The sequence below is a fragment of the Schistocerca nitens genome, chromosome 5 (genome assembly GCF_023898315.1).
Source record: "Schistocerca nitens isolate TAMUIC-IGC-003100 chromosome 5, iqSchNite1.1, whole genome shotgun sequence".
Taxonomy (NCBI): Eukaryota; Metazoa; Arthropoda; class Insecta; order Orthoptera; family Acrididae; genus Schistocerca; species Schistocerca nitens.
Window position 1 is genome coordinate 635,542,922 of NC_064618.1, and position 21,326 is coordinate 635,564,247.

The 21,326-nt window shown below is 45.0% G+C and overlaps 1 protein-coding gene across 1 annotated transcript in view; it reads left to right on the forward strand.

Moving 5' to 3' along the window:
• The first annotated feature begins 230 nt into the window (after positions 1–230).
• Positions 231–21,326, forward strand: part of LOC126259609 (uncharacterized) — a 124,192-nt gene continuing 103,096 nt past the window's right edge. Inside the window, exon 1 of the mRNA XM_049956520.1 lies at positions 231–531. Coding sequence (XP_049812477.1) covers positions 469–531 — 63 coding nt within the window. The 5' untranslated portion in view covers positions 231–468. The remainder of the gene's footprint in view (positions 532–21,326) is intronic.

Sequence of the window (21,326 nt, forward strand, 5' to 3'; positions counted from 1 at the left end):
ACGCTTTGTGAACGACGTAAATTCTTTGTAATGAACGCTGAATTATACATTTTTCATAGCATCGTGCTGTAAGAAGTTGACAGAATGAGTCCGGAAACAGCCCGCAAGCAGCCGAGAAGTGTCCTCTTGTTTCGTGTGTACCCAGGTGTTCACCAGATACGGCGAAACTGAGTTATTAGCGGGTTGTTTATCTGGGAGCGCACAGGAAGCTAGCTGCCTGGTATCTCTCACCCAGCTGAGGCCACGCCACACGTAGGCAGAAGCCAGCCAGCATGCGCGCCCGTCCGGCCACGTGTGCTAACTTATCTGGCGCGCGACACCAGCTGGCCCCGCGATAAGCTTTGCGCTGAATGAGCGCAAGGAAAGGAGAAAAGTAATCGTCTGTACTATCTGGGCGCGCGAGACAGCCGCAGAGTCGCAGCACATTCGCTGCTGGCAAGGTCGCCCCGACAGCGCTACTGCTGCAAGATGGCCGCCGCTAAGCATCTGCCCGGCTTCGGCCAGGAACTGGTCGACCTCCAGTATGAAGACGTGAGTTTTCTTTTCTTCTTTTAAACCCCTGAATATGTGTGTGCATGTGTGTCCATCAAGTGAGACAACTTGAAGACGACTGAGTAATAAGTGACTATTTAGGCATTATGTTCTCCGCAAACCATCGCTGTGTGGTGAAGGCTTTATTATATGCTCCCCCCTCCCCCCCCCCCCAGCTGTTCTTTTCACTGATGGTACGCGGGAAGAATGTGCCCGAATCACTATGATTGTAGCGTCCTGATCATTAAGCGATATGTATGCTGAAGGAAATAGTATGCTTCTTAACTCGCTTTGGGAAAAACAATGACGCTCTCATGCTGAATAAACAAACAAGTGACGAATCATGCAGCTCTTCTTTGAATCTTCTCTATCTCTTCCGTTAATTCACTCTGGCAAACGTCCAAGACCTATAACTAATTCTACACAGTCGGAAAACGTAACACCCTCAACGATAAGGTCATTTTATTGACAAGTTAGGTCACAGGGCCCGGGTTCCCAGGTTCGATTCCCGGCGGGGTCAGGGATATTCTCTGCCTCGTGATGGCTGGGTGTTGTGTGCTGTCCTTAGGTTAGTTAGGTTTAAGTAGTTCTAAGTTCTAGGGGACTGATGACCATAGCTGTTAAGTCCCATAGTGCTCAGAGCCATTTGAACCATTTTTAGGTCACAGGTAATTCTCCTTGTAGGTGTACACGATAATAAATTGAGACCAAATGAAACACACCTGTCACAGTAAAGGGTGCCAAAATAGTCGCATCAATACACAGCCCCTCCCCCCCCCCCTCCCTCTGGTGGCAATGCAAGGGTGTACTCTAGCATGCAAATAATCATAAAGCTGCCGGATTGAATCCTGCAATAGAATGTCCCAAGCATCTTCCACCTTTTGTTCCAATTCGGTAATGGTTCCTGAAGGCCTCGAAGAACAACTAAGCTCCCACATTATCATGTCGCATGCTTGTTTAATTTGGAGAGATACAGTGATCGCCCTGGCCAGGGCACATGTTCTGCACCACGAAGAACACACTTCTATGCAGCAGCCGTATGTGGACGTGCATTGTCCTGCTGAAAAAGCACATCATCTTCTAGAAACGGCATTAGCGCGGGGATAAGAAGATGCACAATGTACTGGGCACTGGTTGCTTTACCCTGCAGAAACATCAAATGTGACCGCGAGTTGTAACCGATGGGTCTCCTCACTATGAAGCCAGTATTTCGCATGTGTGTCGTGGGCGAAAGCAGTGTGGAAAAGGCAGCTCACCAGTCTGCACCATCCACGTGTACATCTATCACTCGCTTACACACAGAACCCATGCTCATCGTTGAAGACAACACAGCGCCTTTCGACTCTCCAGTCAGTTCTTTCACGACACCAGAGCAGCCATGCTTGGTAGTGTCGTGGTGCCAGTGGTAGCCTGGCCAGAATGTACGCGTGATCTTATTCCTGGTGCAAGGAGACGGCTGCCATTGGTCCCTGATGACACAGCAGGTGCAACATGTATACGGATTTCATCTCTGGATGATGTTCGATCAGCCGCCGCTGCTCGCACACTGTATCGGTCTCATCGTGCGTCTGCTGTACTACGCAGACATTCAGAAGCTAGACTATAGGTGTGGGAATGTGCCACACATACCACTGTTGAAAACAGCGACATTAACACCTATAAATTGTCCCCAACATGTACAGGAGTCCATCGATACATCCATCCAGCTTTTCGAGTGTTCACAATGCGACCCCGTTCAAATGTCTGAAACCGTTCAACAGGAATATGTAGTCCTCGGTGGGGCATGATTTTACCCAAGAAGGAATACTGTAAACATTGTTCACCTCTTAATTTAGCAAAATACTGTCTGCAGAGTCAAAACAGAGGGTGCACAGACAGGCCTTCTGGGAGCCATCAGATCGCCCATGACTGTGACAAATCCAACCCGTCAGCAGGAACACATTATATACCTTGATAATGTTCCATTTTTCCGGTAGTGTATAATCAGATAGGCACCTTAAGGTGTGTGGTGTAGGATACTTTGTTCACCATTGTCACATCCCCCATTTCCGTTTCCAACCGCGAATGGTCTGTGGGAAGAACGATGAAGCCTCAGAGTAAGCGCGAATCTCTCTGATTTTATCTGCATGATTTTTTCACGAGATATACGTAGGAAGAAGCAATATACCGGTTGAGTCTCCTGGGAAAGTACGCATTCGGAATTTTAACGGTAAACGACACTGCGATTCACAACGTCTCTCTTTTAGCGCATACCACTGGAGTTGGAAGAGAATCTTCGTTACGTTTTTGTCCCAATTAAACGTGCTGCTCTTCTTTGTATCTTCACTTTTCTTCTACCAATCTTATCAGGTAGGGATCCCATACTGACGGCTATATTCAAGTATTGGTCGAACAAGTGTGTTGTAAGCTACCTCCTTTGTCAGTGGACTGAGAAGGATCCTTTATTGGATGATTATATGATAGCAGAACAAACACTGGTAGTAGTTACTTCTGTAAAATATCTGGGAGCATGCGTACGGAACGATCTGAAGTGGAATGATCATATAAAATGAATTGTGGGTAAGGCGGGTGTCAGGTTGAGATTCATTGGGAGAGTCCTCAGAAAATGTAGTCCATCAACAAAGGAGGTGGCTTACAAAACACTCGTTCGACCTATACTTGAGTATTGCTCATCAGTGTGGGATCCGTACCAGGTCGGGTTGACAGAAGAGATAAAGAAGATCCAAAGAAGAGCGGCGAGTTTCGTCACAGTGTTATTTGGTAAGCGTGATGGCGTTACGGAGATGTTTAGCACACTCAAGTGGAAGACTCTGCAAGAGAGGCGCTCAACATCGCGGTGTAGCTTGCTGTCCAGATTTCGAGACGGTGCGTTTCTGGATGAGGTATCGAATATATTTCTTCCCCCTGCTTATACCTCCCGAGGAGATCATGAGTGTAAAATTAGAGGGATTCGAGCGAGACGGAGGCTTTCCGGCAGTCGTTCTTCCCGCGAACCATACGCGACTGGAACAGGAAACGTAGACAATGACAGTGGCACGTAAAGTGCCCTCCGCCAAACACCGTTGAGTGGCTTTAGGAGTATAAATGTAGATACAGATGAATTAGAACAATGAGTCTCAGTCTATCATCTGCCTTACCAGCAGTTACTTTATACGGAACTCTTCGCGGGCTGTTATATGCAGAGAAGTCGCAAAGCCAGAAAACTGTAGCAAAATGCAAGAACATCCGCAGAGGATTGAAGCTTGATTCAGGAATTGGCAGTTGACCCTCAACATAAACAATATAACGTATTGCTAATAAATGAGTTAGAAGACACCATTCGACTGTAAATGACTCGGTATCCATACACCGGGGTTGTGACTGTTTCCAGTGATTGTTCTGTAATCGTGTCATAATATGATAATTAAATGATGAACCCATGTTTCATCGCCTGTGATGATGTTCGAGCCGGCCGCGGTGGTCTAGCGGTTCTAGTCGCTCAGTCTGGAGCCGCGCGACTGCTACGGTCGCAGGTTCGAATCCTGCCTCGGGCATGGATGTGTGTGATGTCCTTAGGTTAGTTAGGTTTAAGTAGTTCTAAGTTCTAGGGGACTTATGACCTCAGCAGTTGAGTCCCATGGTGCTCAGAGCTATTTGAACCATTTGATGATGTTCGACAACAAACTGTCACGCTCAGCCTCGTAACGCGCAAGCAGTTTCGCATAGTTGGTCCTTAGTTGTTCTTTATGGTCTACTGATAAGCAGGAGGCAAGGGACCCAGCATGCACACACGTTCGAGTACCCCAACTGGTGGAACAGTATGCCGGCACCATCAACCCATAGGTCCAGTTAAGCAGAAAGGAGTTTGATTGTGATCCGTCGATCATCTCGAATGAGAGTGTCCGCACGTTTCAACATTGCAGGATCACAACTGTGTGCAGCTTGCCAACACACGGGAGATCGGACAGGTTTGCGCGATCTTGTTGCGATGATGACAGACGCCTCGCCCAACGACTCACGGTGGTTTTGTTCACTGTCAGGTCCCCGTAGACATACTGCAAGTGCCTATGAATATCTGTAATGCCCCAGTTTTCTGCCAAAAGAAACTCCATGACAGCTCTCTGCTTAGAACGCAGTAGGTTCAGTGCCACCAACTATCGAAACATTAGGAAACTATAGAGGCTAAGCGGGAATATATCTCGACGTCTCACAACAGATTCTACGTTTTTCAACCGAAACTGGCCGAGAAAAAAATGTGTTTTATTGCTTATTGAACGCCCCTTGTACAAAAGAGTTATTCGCTCTCCCAGAAGCAAAATCTATGTCCCGTAACTGTACAACAAAATAACGTCAGCGAGATACCCTGATGAGCCAGAACATTGTGACCAGCTGGCTAATAGCGCGTTGGTTCGCCTTTGAAACTCAATACAGAGATGAATTCGTTTGACAAGTCAGTGATAGGGTTACATAGGTATGTGGCACCTGACTTATATGCACTGTTTACGCATTTCCCGTAAATTACGAAAGTTATCCTCCTGGAAGTCGCCATCAACGTCGGGGAAGACATCAAGCATGAAGGATGCAGGTGGTCCTACCTAGTCCACGGCCATCATCGTACCTTCCATTATTACCACAGGTCTCATGGAAACCCACGTACATGCCCCCATTCAGCCGGCTCTTGCCTGCGTTCGTAGAGCGGTGAATGTATCGAGCAACCGTTTGCGTGGATGACGGGTTATCCAGACACGACCATCGACCTGGTCCAACAAAAAACGTAACACCCGACCAGGCGACATGCTTCCATCGAACCGCTGTCCAATCTCGATGACCCGTGTCCACTGCTATCGTAAGTTATGATATCGTTGAGACAGCATGGGAATACGCAGAGTAACGGAAGATTCCAAATGATTGGAAAAGAGTACAGGTAGTCCCAGTCTTCAAGAAGGGCCGTCGAGCAGATGCGCAAAACTATAGGCCTATATCTCTGACATAGATCTGTTGTAGGATTTTAGAACATGTTTTTTGCTCGCGTATCATGTCGTTTCTGGAATCCCAGAATCTACTATGTAGGAATCAACATGGATTCCGGAATCAACGATCGTGTGAGACCCAACTCGCTTTATTTGTTCATGAGACCCAGAAAATATTAGACACAGGCTCCTAGGTAGATGCTATTTTCCTTGACTTCCGGAAGGCGTTCGATACAGTTCCGCACTGTCGCCTGATAAACAAAGTAAGAGCCTACGGAATATCAGACCAGCTGTGTGGCTGGATTGAAGAGTTTTTAGCAAACAGAACACAGCATGTTGTTATCAATGGAGAGACGTCTACAGACGTTAAAGTAACCTCTGGCGTGCCACAGGGGAGTGTTATGGGACCATTGCTTTTCACAATATATATAAATGACCTAGTAGATAGCGTCGGAAGTTCCATGCGGCTTTTCGCGGATGATGCTGTAGTATACAGAGAAGTTGCAGCATTAGAAAATTGTAGCGAAATGCAGGAAGATCTGCAGCGGATAGGCACTTGGTGCAGGGAGTGGCAACTGTCCCTTAACATAGACAAATGTAATGTATTGCGAATACATAGAGAGAAGGATCCTTTATTGTATGATTATATGATATCGGAACAAACACTGGTAGCAGTTACTTCTGTAAAATACCTGGGAGTATCCGTTCGGAACGATTTGAAGTGGAATGATCATATAAAATTAATTGTTGGTAGGGCGAGAGTAATTGGGAGAGTCCTTAGAAAATGTAGTCCATCAACAAAGGAGGTGGCTTACAAAACACTCGTTCGACCTATGCTTGAGTATTGCTCATCAGTATGGGATCCGTACCAGGTCGGGTTGACAGAAGAGATAAAGAAGATTCAAAGAAGAGCGGCGCGTTTCCTCACAGGATTATTAGGTAAGCGTGATAGCGTTACGGAGATGTTTAGCAAACTCAAGTGGCAGACTCTGCGAGAGAGGCGCTCAACATCGCGGTGTAGCTTGCTGTCCAGATTTCGAGAGGGTGCGTTTCTGGATGAGGTATCAAATATATTGCTTCCCCCTACTTATATCTTCCGAGAAGATCACGAATGTAAAATTAGAGAGATTCGAGCGCGCACGGAGGCTTTCCGGCAGTCGTTCTTCCCGCGAATCATACGCGACTGGAACAGGAAAGGGAGGTAATGACATTGGCACGTAAAGTGCCCTCCGCCACACCATTGGGTGGCTTGTGGAGTATAAATGTAGATGTAGGTCATCTACAGCCGAGCCCCATGTTCAACAATGTGCGCAAAACGGCGTGCTCCGAAGCACTTGGACCTGCACTAGCGTTCTATATCGTCAGATCTGCCACAGATCACCTCCTCTGCTGCTTCGCAGAGCGGGGAAGCCTCCAACCACCACGGTTTTTGTGATGTATTGCTCTTTATCCATCACAAAAACCAAGGAATACATAAACACCAACGCCATACAAAAACTGAAGTCACATCCAACTACACGACTCCAGGCAAATGTGAAACGAACACTGAAAAACATTGAACACACACTCACAGACAAACAGAAATACTACTTAACACAGAAAAACCCACAAGCACCGACACTCCGCAGTCAACCGAAAGTACGTAAAGACGGAATGCCAATGAGAGCTGTTATCAACTTCAAGAAAGCCCCAACATACCACATAGCCAAACACCTCCAAAAGTTAGTTACAAAACACTATAAAGTAGAAAACAACAGAACAGTGATAAACACAGGAAACCTAATAGAAAACATACAGAACATACAGGTACCACACACAGCATCACTGATTTCATTCGATATAGAAAATATATATACCTCCATCCGTATCACAGAAACAATAGAAATCATAGAACAATATCTCTCATCCCACAGCAACCTCACCAAAGATGCAATAAAAGAAATAACAGATATGCTCAGACTGACAACTGAACAAAACTACTTTCAGTTTGAGAAAGAATATTATATACAAACTGATGGACTGCCCATGGGATCTCCAATATCAGGAACACTAACAAACATTTTCATCAGTCACCTAGAAAATCAGATATTGATAAGATAACTACAAATGAAAGTTTCAAAATCATATATTGGTACAGATACGTGGATGACATTATTTGTCTGGTAGATGAGCCAAGTGAAAAAATAGATGAACTCCATTCAGAAATAAACAAAGCTCATCAGAACATAAAATTCACACTTGAAAAAGAAAAAGAAAGTCAAATAAATTTTCTTGACATTACAATTAAAAAAGAAAATGGTAAACATACATTTAACATCTTTAGAAATCAACAGCCACAGACACAATAATACATTCCACATCCAACCACCCCCACAGCCAGAAACTTGCAGCACTAAGACACATGTTACATAGATTAAACAGAATCCCACTCAGCAAGAGAAACTATGAACAAGAAATGAGTACAATCATACAAATAGCTAGGAACAACGGGTATGACACACATGTGGTACACAAGCTCAATGAAAAAAATAAAAACACAAATAAAAAACAAACACAACAGTTCCACAATACAAAAGAACTCACAAGCTGAAAACTTACAAACACAGTCAACAAACACACAATGACAACACCACACAGAAAAGAACCAGATGGTACACCATGACCTACACACATAAACTAACACATAGAGTTGCAAACATCCGAAAGAGACAGGGCTTCAAAATAGCATATAAGCCTGGGCAAACCCTTCAATCACACCTAAGCCAGCCAGCTACCAAGAGAGACAAATTCCAACGATCAGGAATATATAAACTTGAATGTCAAAGTTGTGATGCAGTATACATAGGCATGACATGCAGGAATTTTCAAACAAGATACAAAGAACATATCAGATGTTGGAAGTATGAAACAAACCATTCCACATTTGCAGAGCATTTAAAACACTACAACCATCATCCTACACACATGGAACAAGAAATGAAAATAATGACAATAAGCAACCATGACAAACATCTTATACAAATGCAAGAAAACTTCCACATCCAGAAAGCCATAGCAGAAAACAAACATGTGATAAATGAACAAACACACATCAGCACAGGCTCCCTACTACACTTAGTAAAGGAAATGATAACATAAAACAAAAAATAATTAAAAAAAAAGGAAACTCTTCCCCCCATCATCTGGAGACACACACACACAGCACAAAAAAATATACACTCCTGGAAATGGAAAAAAGAACACATTGACACCGGTGTGTCAGACCCACCATACTTGCTCCGGACACTGCGAGAGGGCTGTACAAGCAATGATCACACGCACGGCACAGCGGACACACCAGGAACCGTGGTGTTGGCCGTCGAATGGCGCTAGCTGCGCAGCATTTGTGCATAGCCGCCGTCAGTGTCAGCCAGTTTGCCGTGGCATACGGAGCTCCATCGCAGTCTTTAACACTGGTAGCATGCCGCGACAGCGTGGACGTGAACCGTATGTGCAGTTGACGGACTTTGAGCGAGGGCGTATAGTGGGCATGCGGGAGGCCGGGTGGACGTACCGCCGAATTGCTCAACACGTGGGGCGTGAGGTCTCCGCAGTACATCGATGTTGTCGCCAGTGGTCGGCGGAAGGTGCACGTGCCCGTCGACCTGGGACCGGACCGCAGCGAAGCACGGATGCACGCCAAGACCGTAGGATCCTACGCAGTGCCGTAGGGGACCGCACCGCCACTTCCCAGCAAATTAGGGACACTGTTGCTCCTGGGGTATCGGCGAGGACCATTCGCAACCGTCTCCATGAAGCTGGGCTACGGTCCCGCACACCGTTAGGCCGTCTTCCGCTCACGCCCCAACATCGTGCAGCCCGCCTCCAGTGGTGTCGCGACAGGCGTGAATGGAGGGACGAATGGAGACGTGTCGTCTTCAGCGATGAGAGTCGCTTCTGCCTTGGTGCCAATGATGGTCGTATGCGTGTTTGGCGCCGTGCAGGTGAGCGCCACAATCAGGACTGCATACGACCGAGGCACACAGGGCCAACACCCGGCATCATGGTGTGGGGAGCGATCTCCTACACTGGCCGTACACCACTGGTGATCGTCGAGGGGACACTGAATAGTGCACGGTACATCCAAACCGTCATCGAACCCATCGTTCTACCATTCCTAGACCGGCAAGGGAACTTGCTGTTCCAACAGGACAATGCACGTCCGCATGTATCCCGTGCCACCCAACGTGCTCTAGAAGGTGCAAGTCAACTACCCTGGCCAGCAAGATCTCCGGATCTGTCCCCCATTGAGCATGTTTGGGACTGGATGAAGCGTCGTCTCACGCGGTCTGCACGTCCAGCACGAACGCTGGTCCAACTGAGGCGCCAGGTGGAAATGGCATGGCAAGCCGTTCCACAGGACTACATCCAGCATCTCTACGATCGTCTCCATGGGAGAATAGCAGCCTGCATTGCTGCGAAAGGTGGATATACACTGTACTAGTGCTGACATTGTGCATGCTCTGTTGCCTGTGTCTATGTGCCTGTGGTTCTGTCAGTGTGATCATGTGATGTATCTGACCCCAGGAACGTGTCAATAAAGTTTCCCCTTCCTGGGACAATGAATTCACGGTGTTCTTATTTCAATTTCCAGGAGTGTATATCACACCAAAACACACACACACACACACACACACACACACACACACATACACAAACGCACACACAAATGCATACGCGAACAGACCACAGATACTTCAATAGTTACACTCATAAGTTTGGCAATAACATTCGATCTTTGGCAAAAACATTTGACAGTCGGCAACAGAAACCAAAACATTGCTTTAAAACAAGCGTTCAGTGCATAGTGTTGTGGAATGGGGAAAAAACCGCAAATTGGCGTTCATAAGAAGAAGAACAACACCAAAAATGCAACAGGAACGTAATATGTAGGAAATTGTCCACGCAACCTGTAAGTACAGTTCAAAACATTACTACTTAATAGGAAATACCAGCCGCCAGAACTGTTTATAACCTATAGGCACAATGACAAAAATGTAAATAAAATAGCTAACATATGTACATATTCCAGGCCACTGATGATGCCTTGCGGAAAATAAAGGCGAAACGCGTATGGCACTAAAATTGTGTTTTATTCAGTTGCTGTCAGACGGTCCATAAGTAAAAATTATTAATATACCGTAATGTAAATAAATAATTATACTGTCCTTTAAATAGTTTTTATAACCTTTCTAGAGAACCGCTCACGCAGCGACAGCTTCGAATCACGTGAGGCTACAAAGGTAGGCAAAATGGTTCAAATGGCTCTGATCACTATGGGACTCAACTGCTGAGGTCATTAGTCCCCTAGAACTTAGAACTAGTTAAACCAAACTAACCTAAGGACATCACAAACATCCATGCCCGAGGCAGGATTCGAACCTGCGACCGTAGCGGTCTTGCGGTTCCAGACTGCAGCGCCTTTAACCGCACGGCCACTTTTTTTTTTTTTTAGACGCTACTCCTTTTTTTCTGCTTTTAATAAAATGGAACTAAAAAAACAAGTGCCACCGCCACTTTTAATCCTATAACAAAAAAATCTGGGCCACTTCAGGCGTTGGCTCCTGACTAAACCTACCCCAGAGAGCTGCCTATAGACCAGGGGAAATATGGGAAATCAAGGTTAGGGCTATCCTTACAAACAAAACAAAATCTTCCTTTTTCTGATTTTTATTTTAATTTTTTTGTGTTTTATATTTATTTATTTAATTTCTTTTTGTATATATATATATATATATATATTTTTTTTTTTTGTGTAATTGATCAGAGGCCTTCTGCGCCCCGCTGGTAATATGTTGAGTCACGTCTTCTCGAAATTGATGTGTTCCGTTCAATTGTTCAGAAATGTTCATTGGTTCAAACAGGAAACCTTCTTCTCTCTTGGCTTAACACATTCCAGCTGCGAGGCGGCTCGTGGAAAGCACTCCCAAGGAAGTTCGAGAAAAATTGTCTGTATTTTGGGTGACGGACAACGACATAATGACGGTCATTGAGGTATGTCCAAAAATCGAGTACAGAGTCTACAGTTTGTCCAAATAAGTAGTGAATGGCATGTCCGCGAATCCAATTCACAGCATTCGTCTTTGTCCGAGGAAAATATTCACGTTCCGGAAATAATAACGAAGGGGGAGTAATCCTATCCGGAATGTCCCGCGTTAGAAAAGCCACAATACGTCGAACCAAGTGCCAAACCTCCGCCGCCGGTCCGCAAACAAACCGATGTTCATCATTGTCTGGCACTCCACACGTGGAGCATAGAGGTGATTGGGCGAGGTGGATACGATGAAGGCGAAATTGGTTGATTTGCTTACCATTGACAGTTAGGTACCAGACAGATTGAACATTCGTGTCAAGGTAACAGGCGAACACCGCGCGCCATACATGACGCCAGTCAACCTGGGGGAACTTTTGTTCAATCGGGTTAGGTGGACGACCTAATTGGAGGACATTGTATACTGCCTTTGTCTTGAGTAAAAGCTGTCTTGGTAAGGTGAGGCGTAGATAACTGAGTTCCAGAAAGAAGTACCGGATATAATGGAACTGGGCCGGAACATCCGAGATCATCACTGGGGCTGACAGTGAGACCGGCGAGTATGCCGACAGGAGGAGACCAGTGAGGCTCGTTGGGCAACGTGTCCATACCGTCATCTGGGAGCTGACAAATAGGGCGCGAGCTCTATCCGGCACGTGAAACAGACCTATCCCACCTCGTTCACGGGGAATAGTAAGGGTTGTATAGTTAACTTTGAACAACATCCCAGAGCTGACGAAAGATGCCATCGCTGCCAACATGCGACGTGCCACAGTAAGCGGGAAAGGTAGAACTTGCGCTACATGAGGAACTCGGGATGCGATATATGTATTGACATATCGAGCTCGTTGGAGAATATCTAGGGATCGAAGGCGATGGTCCATAAGACCTGCTCTGATCATTAAAAGGAGGCGTCGGCAGTTGATGGTGGCTGAACGCCGGAGATCAGATGAAAAATCTATTCCCAAACAACGAATGGTATCAACGATGGTGAGAGATGTAACGCACTCCACGGGAAGTCCCGTGCCAATGAACATAACCTGTGACTTACGTACGTTTAAAGAGCTACCCGACGCCTCACCATAAGTCGCTACCCACGTCAAAACAGCTCGAACCTCGTCGGCATTACGTAAACAGATGACTACATCGTCAGCATAGGCCGTGCAACAGAATCGGTAGCGATCTATGGACAACCCTACCAAACGTTGTCTTAGTCCACATAGCAAGGATTCCAAGGAAAAGGCGTACAAAATTGCTGATAGAGGGCAACCTTGACGTACAGATCGACTTATTATTATCGGTGGCGTGAGTCTGCCATTGTACATAATCCTGGATGAGGCACCCCGCAGAAGGCGCATCACTACCGTGATAACGGCGACTGGGAAACCCATATGGTGGAGAACGGCCGTAAGGAACGAATGGTCAACCCTATCAAAAGCTTGACTAAAGTCCAAAGACGCAAGTGCCCCAGAGAGGCGTTGTGCCTGGGTAACGGCAATCATATCCCTGTAGCGGCATAAAGCCGTGCGAATATTATTATCTCCTCCCAAAGATGCTTGGTCTGGCGACACAACATATCGGGCAACGTTTTTAAGTCGTGCTGCCAAAATGCGAGTGAAGATTTTCATATCACTGTTAAGGAGGGTGAGGGGCCGATAATCACGGATATTGTTGCCACCGTGCGGTTTATGTACAGGAATAATAATTCCTTCCATGAAAGCGTCCGGCACGGGTACTTCCGGAGACATCAGTTCCCGACTGATGGAGGTGAAGGAGGACTCTAACAAATCACGGAAGGTGCGATAAAATTCGAGGGGAAGACCGTCGGGTCCTGGGGAGCGATTGATGATTCCTGCCCGGATCGCATAGCGGACTTCCTCATCAGTCACCTCCGACATCAAGTCAATCGCCGCATCTCCTGGGATACCACCGAAGTTCAGCTGTGAGACTTCCTCGATCAACTCTGGGGAATGTGGAATTGCGGCGTAGAGCTGCCGGTAGTGGGCGTGAAGCACATTCCCTATTGCAGATTGGGTTACGTAGCGACGCCCTTCTTGATCCGTTAGGACGTGAATCAATTTTCGGCGTCGATTTTGTCGTTCTTGGATGATATGGTACATCGACGGATGTTCATGAGGCATGCGATCAGCAGTACGAGATCGTACTATCGCTCCTTCCAAATGCCGTCGCATGAGATTGGGGATTTGGGCCTTAGCTTGGTTCATCCTTGTATGGCGCTCAGGGGAGGCTGGCATCGTGGAGCATTCTCGTAGGATCCTGTAATAAAAGTCCATAGTGCTCTTCCTCCAGGCGACAACATCTTTGCCATACCGGATTAAAGTTTTTCGAAGAGCAGGTTTTGCACACTGGATCCACCAGGATATGGTAGACGGATACGTGGGTCGGCGTCTATTACATGTAATCCAAGTGTCTTCTATTAGAAGTCGACAGTCAGGTGAATTAAGAAGTGCGGTGTTCAGTTTCCATAAACCACGTCCGTGCTATACTGCCTGTCTTGTGAGAACAACATCACAGAAGTAAGCCTCATGGTCTGAGAAAGCAACAGGCCAGATTTCAGCCTGTCGAGTGTGTTGAATTAGGGATCGCGAGATGTAGATGCGATCCAGTCGGCTAGAGGAGTGCACAGTGTAGTACGTAAAGCCCAAAAGATCACCGTGAACATGTCTCCACGTGTCGACAAATTGTAGCCGCGTGACGACTGTTTCCAGAGCTGCGCATGGTGAGTGACGCGGCAATTGATCCTGAGGTCGCTGGGTGCAGTTGAAGTCTCCACCCATGACCCAGTCATCGTGTGGTCCCATAAAAAGGGGTGTGACTTCATTCGCGAAGAAGGCATTGCGTTCACGACGGTAGCTGGAGCCCGACGGCGCATAAATGTTGACGATGCGTACACCAAAGAGAGTAAGGGCCATACCTCTGCCGCTGGGGAGGTATAGGACATCTTCGGCAGGAAGACCTTCGCGTAAGATGATGGCAACACCACTACCGGTGTCCGAAGCGGGAGAAATATGCACCGTGAAGCCATGTGGTGGTGAAAAATCGGCGACATGCACTTCCTGAAAAAGCGCAATATCTATGTCCGCATCATAAATCATATCGCGGAGCAGCGCTAGTTTGTGGGGCGCACGAATGCTCGCGAGGTTAATCGTTGCGACACGATAATGCTGGTGTTGGAGTCCCACAGGCACAGGTGGGGCTTCTTCTTCAGGAGCGAGAGGTCGTCGATCTTGCCGGTCCGCTGAAGAGGCTGCTATTGTGGAGAGTTTGCGGGCGCGGGCGCGACCGATGGGGGTGCCCCATCATCAGCAGCGTCCACCCCAGTCCCTTCGATCTCCACGTCGTCTGCCCAGGAGACTGATACTGCGGTAGGGCATCGGCTGTGCACGTCATCCACGTGGAGAGGAGACGTAGTTGTCGTCTCATCGGATAGGCTCTCTTCAACGTCGACCTGTGGGGGCGACGGCGTCAGTAAGGAGGGGTGTTCGTTGCCAGTGGTCGCCTGTGGCGGGTCTTTCGCATCAGACTTTTGGTCATCAAAGAGCGGTTTGTCGTCCATCTTCGGGTCTGCATCCCTGGTATCCATCCGTAGAATGGATTCATCAGGGGGTGTACGGCTACGTTTCTTTCTCTTGCGTGTCGACCCTTGTTTTCGAACATGTCGTTCAGAGTCCGATTGCGGGTGGCTTTCATCTGACTCTGGACCAGTCTGAAGGAAAGCAGAAGTAGGCACCACTCCCGGATCAACGTCCATCTCAGTAGCATTTTCAGTCACAGTGCTGCGATGATTCGACAGGTTATGATCTGGCGTCTGGGGCACCTCAGAAGGAATCTCAGGAGCGGTTGCATCTACCTGATCAGACGACGTCAACGGAGCAGGAAGACTCTGTGTAGACGTGCTACCTTCCTGGGCAACCTTGGCGTATGTGACAGGGATCTGAGTCATCACCGCTGGGGACGCTTCCTCGCCGACCGGCGTCTGGATCAGGCGGCGTCGCATGCAGGCGGATCGGACGTGGCCTTCTTGTCCACAACCCGCACATGTTCGGGGTTGGCCGTCGTACATGACAATGGCTCGCACCCCGCCAATGGTCAGGTATGATGGAATATGTTTTCTCAGTTCAATTTTGACCTGACGCACACCATTAAGGACATGGTAGGTCGTGAAGGTTTGCCATTTTTCCTCTACGTAACCGATGACGTTACCGTATGGTTGTAACGCAGAGACAACTTGGTCCTTCGGCACTTCAAAAGGTAGTTCAAACACCCTAATCGTGCGTTGACCGTACTCTGCGAGTTCAAGTGTTACAGCTCCGACGTGACCATCAGAGTATTTGAACTTAAGTCCATTGGCATGGCGGCGAATAACATCTTCACACACCTCGGTGTTTGTCATTTTAATATGAACGACACTACTCGTGATCGAAAAATGGATTCCGATAACGTGGTTAGGATCTAAACGAACTTCTTCACGTATGAACGTTTCAACTTCATGTGCACGAGGTCGCGCATGTTCAGCTGGGAAGGAAACTTTAAGGGTCGCACGGCGGTAAGCGCTCGACATGTTGTTCACGGTGGACGGACACAAGCCTTTAAGCTACGACGCGGAAGTAAACAACGCCTGCAGCGGAGCACTGGCCGGCGCGCGGGGCCGTCCGCACGCTGCCACGGCTGAGAGCCGACTAGCCACTTCGGCCGGCTAAGCCGGCAAAGGTAGGCAACGAATTTTTCTTTCAGCATCTCGGCTTTCGTCTATAAACACGATATTGTTACAGGAGGAGGCTAATGAAACAAACTGAGTATTTATGTAAGTGAAGACCGTTTATAGAAGCGTACCTGATTGGAAACGTTCAGTGACACCTGTATTAGCTTTGATCTGAAATTCTGATGTGCTACATTGTTTCTGCTCTTATATTTGGTGCGGGATTCTCATTAAACGTAATGTGGACATAGTAAACAAATAACGCGTTCAGTAAACTCTTTGATGTGTACACAATGCAGCTTCCATTAAAATGAATGTTCCTAATCAGCAAGTAATTTCTAAATTGCAAAATTTGCTAATATGTAACTTTTGTTACTCGCTCCGTTATTTTATGGATGGTTTACATTCACATTCTATGCACTTTTAATCACTTAAGTTAACTCTGTGATGCACCATATTCTTTGCATGGTCACTTCTCTGACGTTTTCAATCAGTCATGATGCAGCAAATGCGCGCAGAGCACAACACCAGTAGAGACTGCCCACTGCAATGGACTGCGTGCATTTACAACCTCATGACTGATTGAAAACCTCAGAGAAGCGACCATTAACAGCTGTCCGCTGTAGTGGGTACTATGCGCCACGGGGCTAATTCTATGCGCAAGGTATATTAATTTAAACTTGAACTAATTTTCTTAAGCCCTCGAATAGGAAACCTCTTGTTTAAATTTTTCACACACACACACAAAACGCCGAAATAATTGGCCGACGGAAATCAAACCAAGGCTGAAGTCATGGTACAAAATGCAAAGAGCCACATTTTCAGTTTTTGGTAAGAACTCAGAACAGAGGGACTATCACTCATATTTTACGCAGACTATGCTAGAATTGTTATGGACCTGTTAGAAGAAGACAGCATTTTTCAGCAAATACAATATGCATCTTTTCTGTATATAAAATAAATCGGAAAAAAACTATACAGGTAGACCAACAGTTCAAAACAGTAAAGAGGGTTCAAATGGATATTGGTTGCAGCGGCTACTGCAGATGAAGAGTCTTGTACAAAACGGACTAGAGAGAAGAGCTGCGTGAAAGCAGTCTTCAGACTGAAGACTACACCAAAGTCTTCTTAAATAATCGCAATGGCTAAACTCAGCGCTGCCTAGAGCATTGTTTGGCTTCACAAAGCATACGCGCAATGTCGCCTGCAAGGTGCTATGCACGGAATGAACAAGTTGAATTTGTTATGGTTCTAACCTAGTTTCCTAGTTTAGAGTAGGGCTTGGAAAGATGGTTTCAAACTTGCGGCAGTGGCATATTCGCTGAGACAGTGGAAGAAATGAGTCATCTGAAAGCATTGCAAGTTGCCAACTTCGGTGAAACTCTGGCCCTATTTTTTTTCTAAATATAATTTTTGAGTAAAACATGAGAAACGTTTTCCCAAATATCTGAATTTCTCTGAGAGTGTTTTGTTTCCTGCCACTATCCGTGGATGATACTGAATTGTAGTATAAAACACTGGCAAGAATAAAGACAGTCTTACTATGATGCAAAATAAATTATTAGATTTAGTAGTGCTACCTATAATGTTTACTTTAGCTCATCACTTAAATTTTAGTGATACAGTCTAGCTATTTCCAAAATATTGATGTTTCACTGTTTCTGCACACCTACATCAGTATTCTGAAAACTAGTGCGAAGTATTTCACAAAGCGAAGAGTACATTCCTAATGTGACAGTCTGCATTATTTTAATTACATACAGAGGTTCGAAATAATAATATAATGGTAAGACATAAATTTCGAATCCAGATTTTAAAATGCAAAACCTTTTTCAAGAGCACAAGTGGACCCCGAGTGTAATTTATTGATTATGAAGTGCAAATTAAAACTGAAGAAATTTCAGAAAATTAAAAAATTAAGGAGATGAAACATGAATAAATTGAAAGAACCATAGAATGTTAAGGGCTTCAGGGGAAGTATTAAGCAACGGTTGACTGAAACAGGGGATAGGATTACAACAGAAGACGAATAGGCTCCTCTAAGAGATGAAATAGTGTAGGGAGCAGAGGACCGAAGAGGCGAAAAGGCTCTGTAAAAATTCATGGATAACACGTGAGATATTTAATGTAATTGACGAAATGATAAAATGTAAAAGTACACAAACAGAGCAGGAGAAAGAGGATATATATATCTAAAAATGATGTTAACAGAAAGTAGAAAATGACTAAGCAAGTACGGTTGGAAAACAAATGCGAGGCTGTAGAATCAAGCATTATTAGGAGAAAGATAGATGCCGTGCGTAGAAAACTTGGAGAGACATTTGGAGAAAACAAAAGCATCTGCATGAATATAAACAGCTCAGCTTTGCTCCCTCAGCAAAGAAGGGAAAACTGGGTGTTCAAGTGAATATGTAAAAAAAACTATATAAAGGAATATGAGCTTGAAAACAACATTAAGAAAGGGAAGAGAAAGTAAATGAAGATGCAATTGGACAAGTGATGTTGCGAGAAGAAACTGATGGAGCATTGAATGACCTAAGTCGAAACAAGACCTCTGCAGTAGATGACATTTCCTCAACATTATTCATATTCTTGGGAGAGACACCCGTGGCGAAGCTATTCCACCAACTGGTGTGCAAGATATACTCTAAGATATAAAAAAACGCACCAGGAGGGAATTATCGAATGGGACGAAAACTGGAAGATGTGGTGTACATATACAGAAAAAGTAATGATCTCATTTTCGGAAAAATTTGATAATTTATTCAAGAGAAAGACCTTCATAAATTGCTCAAGTCTATAACGCGTTGCTACACCTCTGGCCCTTATGCAAGCAATTATTCGCCTTGGCATTGATTGATGCAGTTGTTGGATGTCCTCTTGGGGGATATCGTGGCAAATTCCGTCCAGCTGAAGCATTGGATAGTCAGAATCATTTTCATTTAAATTCTTGTTTTATATACAAGATTTTTTACTGACAAATCCGAAAATGGTCTTTCAAAAAAGTTCAAATAAACAATTTAGATAATAAGCAAAATACGACATTTACCATGAATAATTATGTGACAATAGTAAAATTTCAGTAATGAATTAATCTACTGGCCAATATTTATTGTCCACTCTGTTGTAAATACACGTTCTATAACGAGGTAATCTGTAAGTTGGCTCATATCATCAGAAACAACCATATCATTCAGAGTTGATAACAGTCTTTCAGAAGTCACAGAACTTCGCAACAAAGTGGCTTTTTAAAAAGAAATTCATTTAAGAACAAAAATTCTAATGCCATATGGCAAATTGATGTACCGATATATATCTATCAGCAAATACGACATTTACCATGAATAATTATGTGACAATAGTAAAATTTCAGTAATGAATTAATCTACTGGCCAATATTTATTATCCACTCTGTTGTAAATACACGTTCTATAACGAGGTAATCTGTAAGTTGGCTCATATCATCAGAAACAACCATATCATTCAGAGTTGATAACAGTCTTTCAGAAGTCACAGAACTTCGCAACAAAGTCGCTTTTTAAAAAGAAATTCATTTAAGAACAAAAATTCTAATGCCATATGGCAAATTGATGTACCGATATATATCTATCAGCAAAAAATAGAAATTCCCGTTAGAACCAAGACCAAATACCAAAAACACCGGTCATTTAGAACTAAAATAGCGGCATCGGTTTTAACCGGTAGGTTTTTTTTTTTTTTATCCTCCATGGCGTCTTCGTTGAGTGTGTGCTTAGCCCAGCTCGGAATCGAAGTGTATGAAGTTACGGTAACCTGTGTGACCCGCAGTACGCGCGGCTCCCCTCTCTCTACCCTTTCCGGCAGTAGCACAAAATGCCAGAGTGCACGGTAAACCAGAAATGTTTCCCAGAGGAGTTTTTAAACCCAACGCAGTCAGCGCTTGTAAGTGGCCCGCTTACAGATGTGTAGGTTGCGTAGAATTTACTCTGGGGTTTTGTTAACAACTCTTTCGAATAGCAGCGCGGAATGTTGGGCATTGTCGGGACAACTAAAAATGGAAATGAAAAATGTTCCAAGTACTAAATCTAACATTTGTCAGGAGAATGAGAGAACAACGAAACTTTGCTTGCACGTAACTGATTCGTATCCAAGTCATTGAGAAGATATTCTGATTCCATAGAACTATGTTGATCGCCGCAAAAATAAAAAGGCAAATGCATTTAAATAACAAAAATGGACGTACGTATGTTTCACATCTCCTCCTAAACCAGTGGCCCGATGTCAACACACTTTCTTACACATATCATTTACCGACTGCAAAGAATCACTGTGGTGGTACTAACCATCCATCTACCAAATGTGTGGGGCTGAGGGTGAAAAAGCAATGTTGCCCACGATGCACGAATACCCATACTTTAGTTATCCAGTATTTGAGAGTGAGAGCACTTACAGACTTGCAACAACTGTAAACATAATTTTCAACCTTTGTGAAATTTTTTTCTCGCTGACGACCCCCCAAATTGATGAAAGGAAAAAAGTTTCTCGATTACTACATTTTCGCTGTTCGTGCAGGAAAATTGCTACATGAAGCGCTACGCTTTAATTTATTACTTCTTTACTACTAACTGTGTTCGTGACACTGACACAATTTGCAAGCAGTATTCACATCTACCACTGAATGTACGAGAAAAATTGCATCATTGAACGACATTTAGTTCAGGAGATACGACATTATAAACACTGAATGCGTGAAAAACCACCGCATCATGCAAGCCGTCGAAATTCATTACTTCGTTGCTACTAACTCTAATTGCTACACTTTTCACAGACAGTATCCATATTTGCCGCTGAATGTACCTACAAAAATATATCACTATACGACGCGGTTCAGAAGATATGACGTCAGAAACACTGAAATGCGTCAGAAACTGCCGTTTCAAATTATTACTTCTTTACTACTAACTCTATTCACAACACATTTCGCAGACAGTAGGCAAATACACTACTAGCCATTAAAATTGCTACACCACGAAGATGACGTGCTACAGAGGCGACATTTAACCGACAGGAAGAAGAT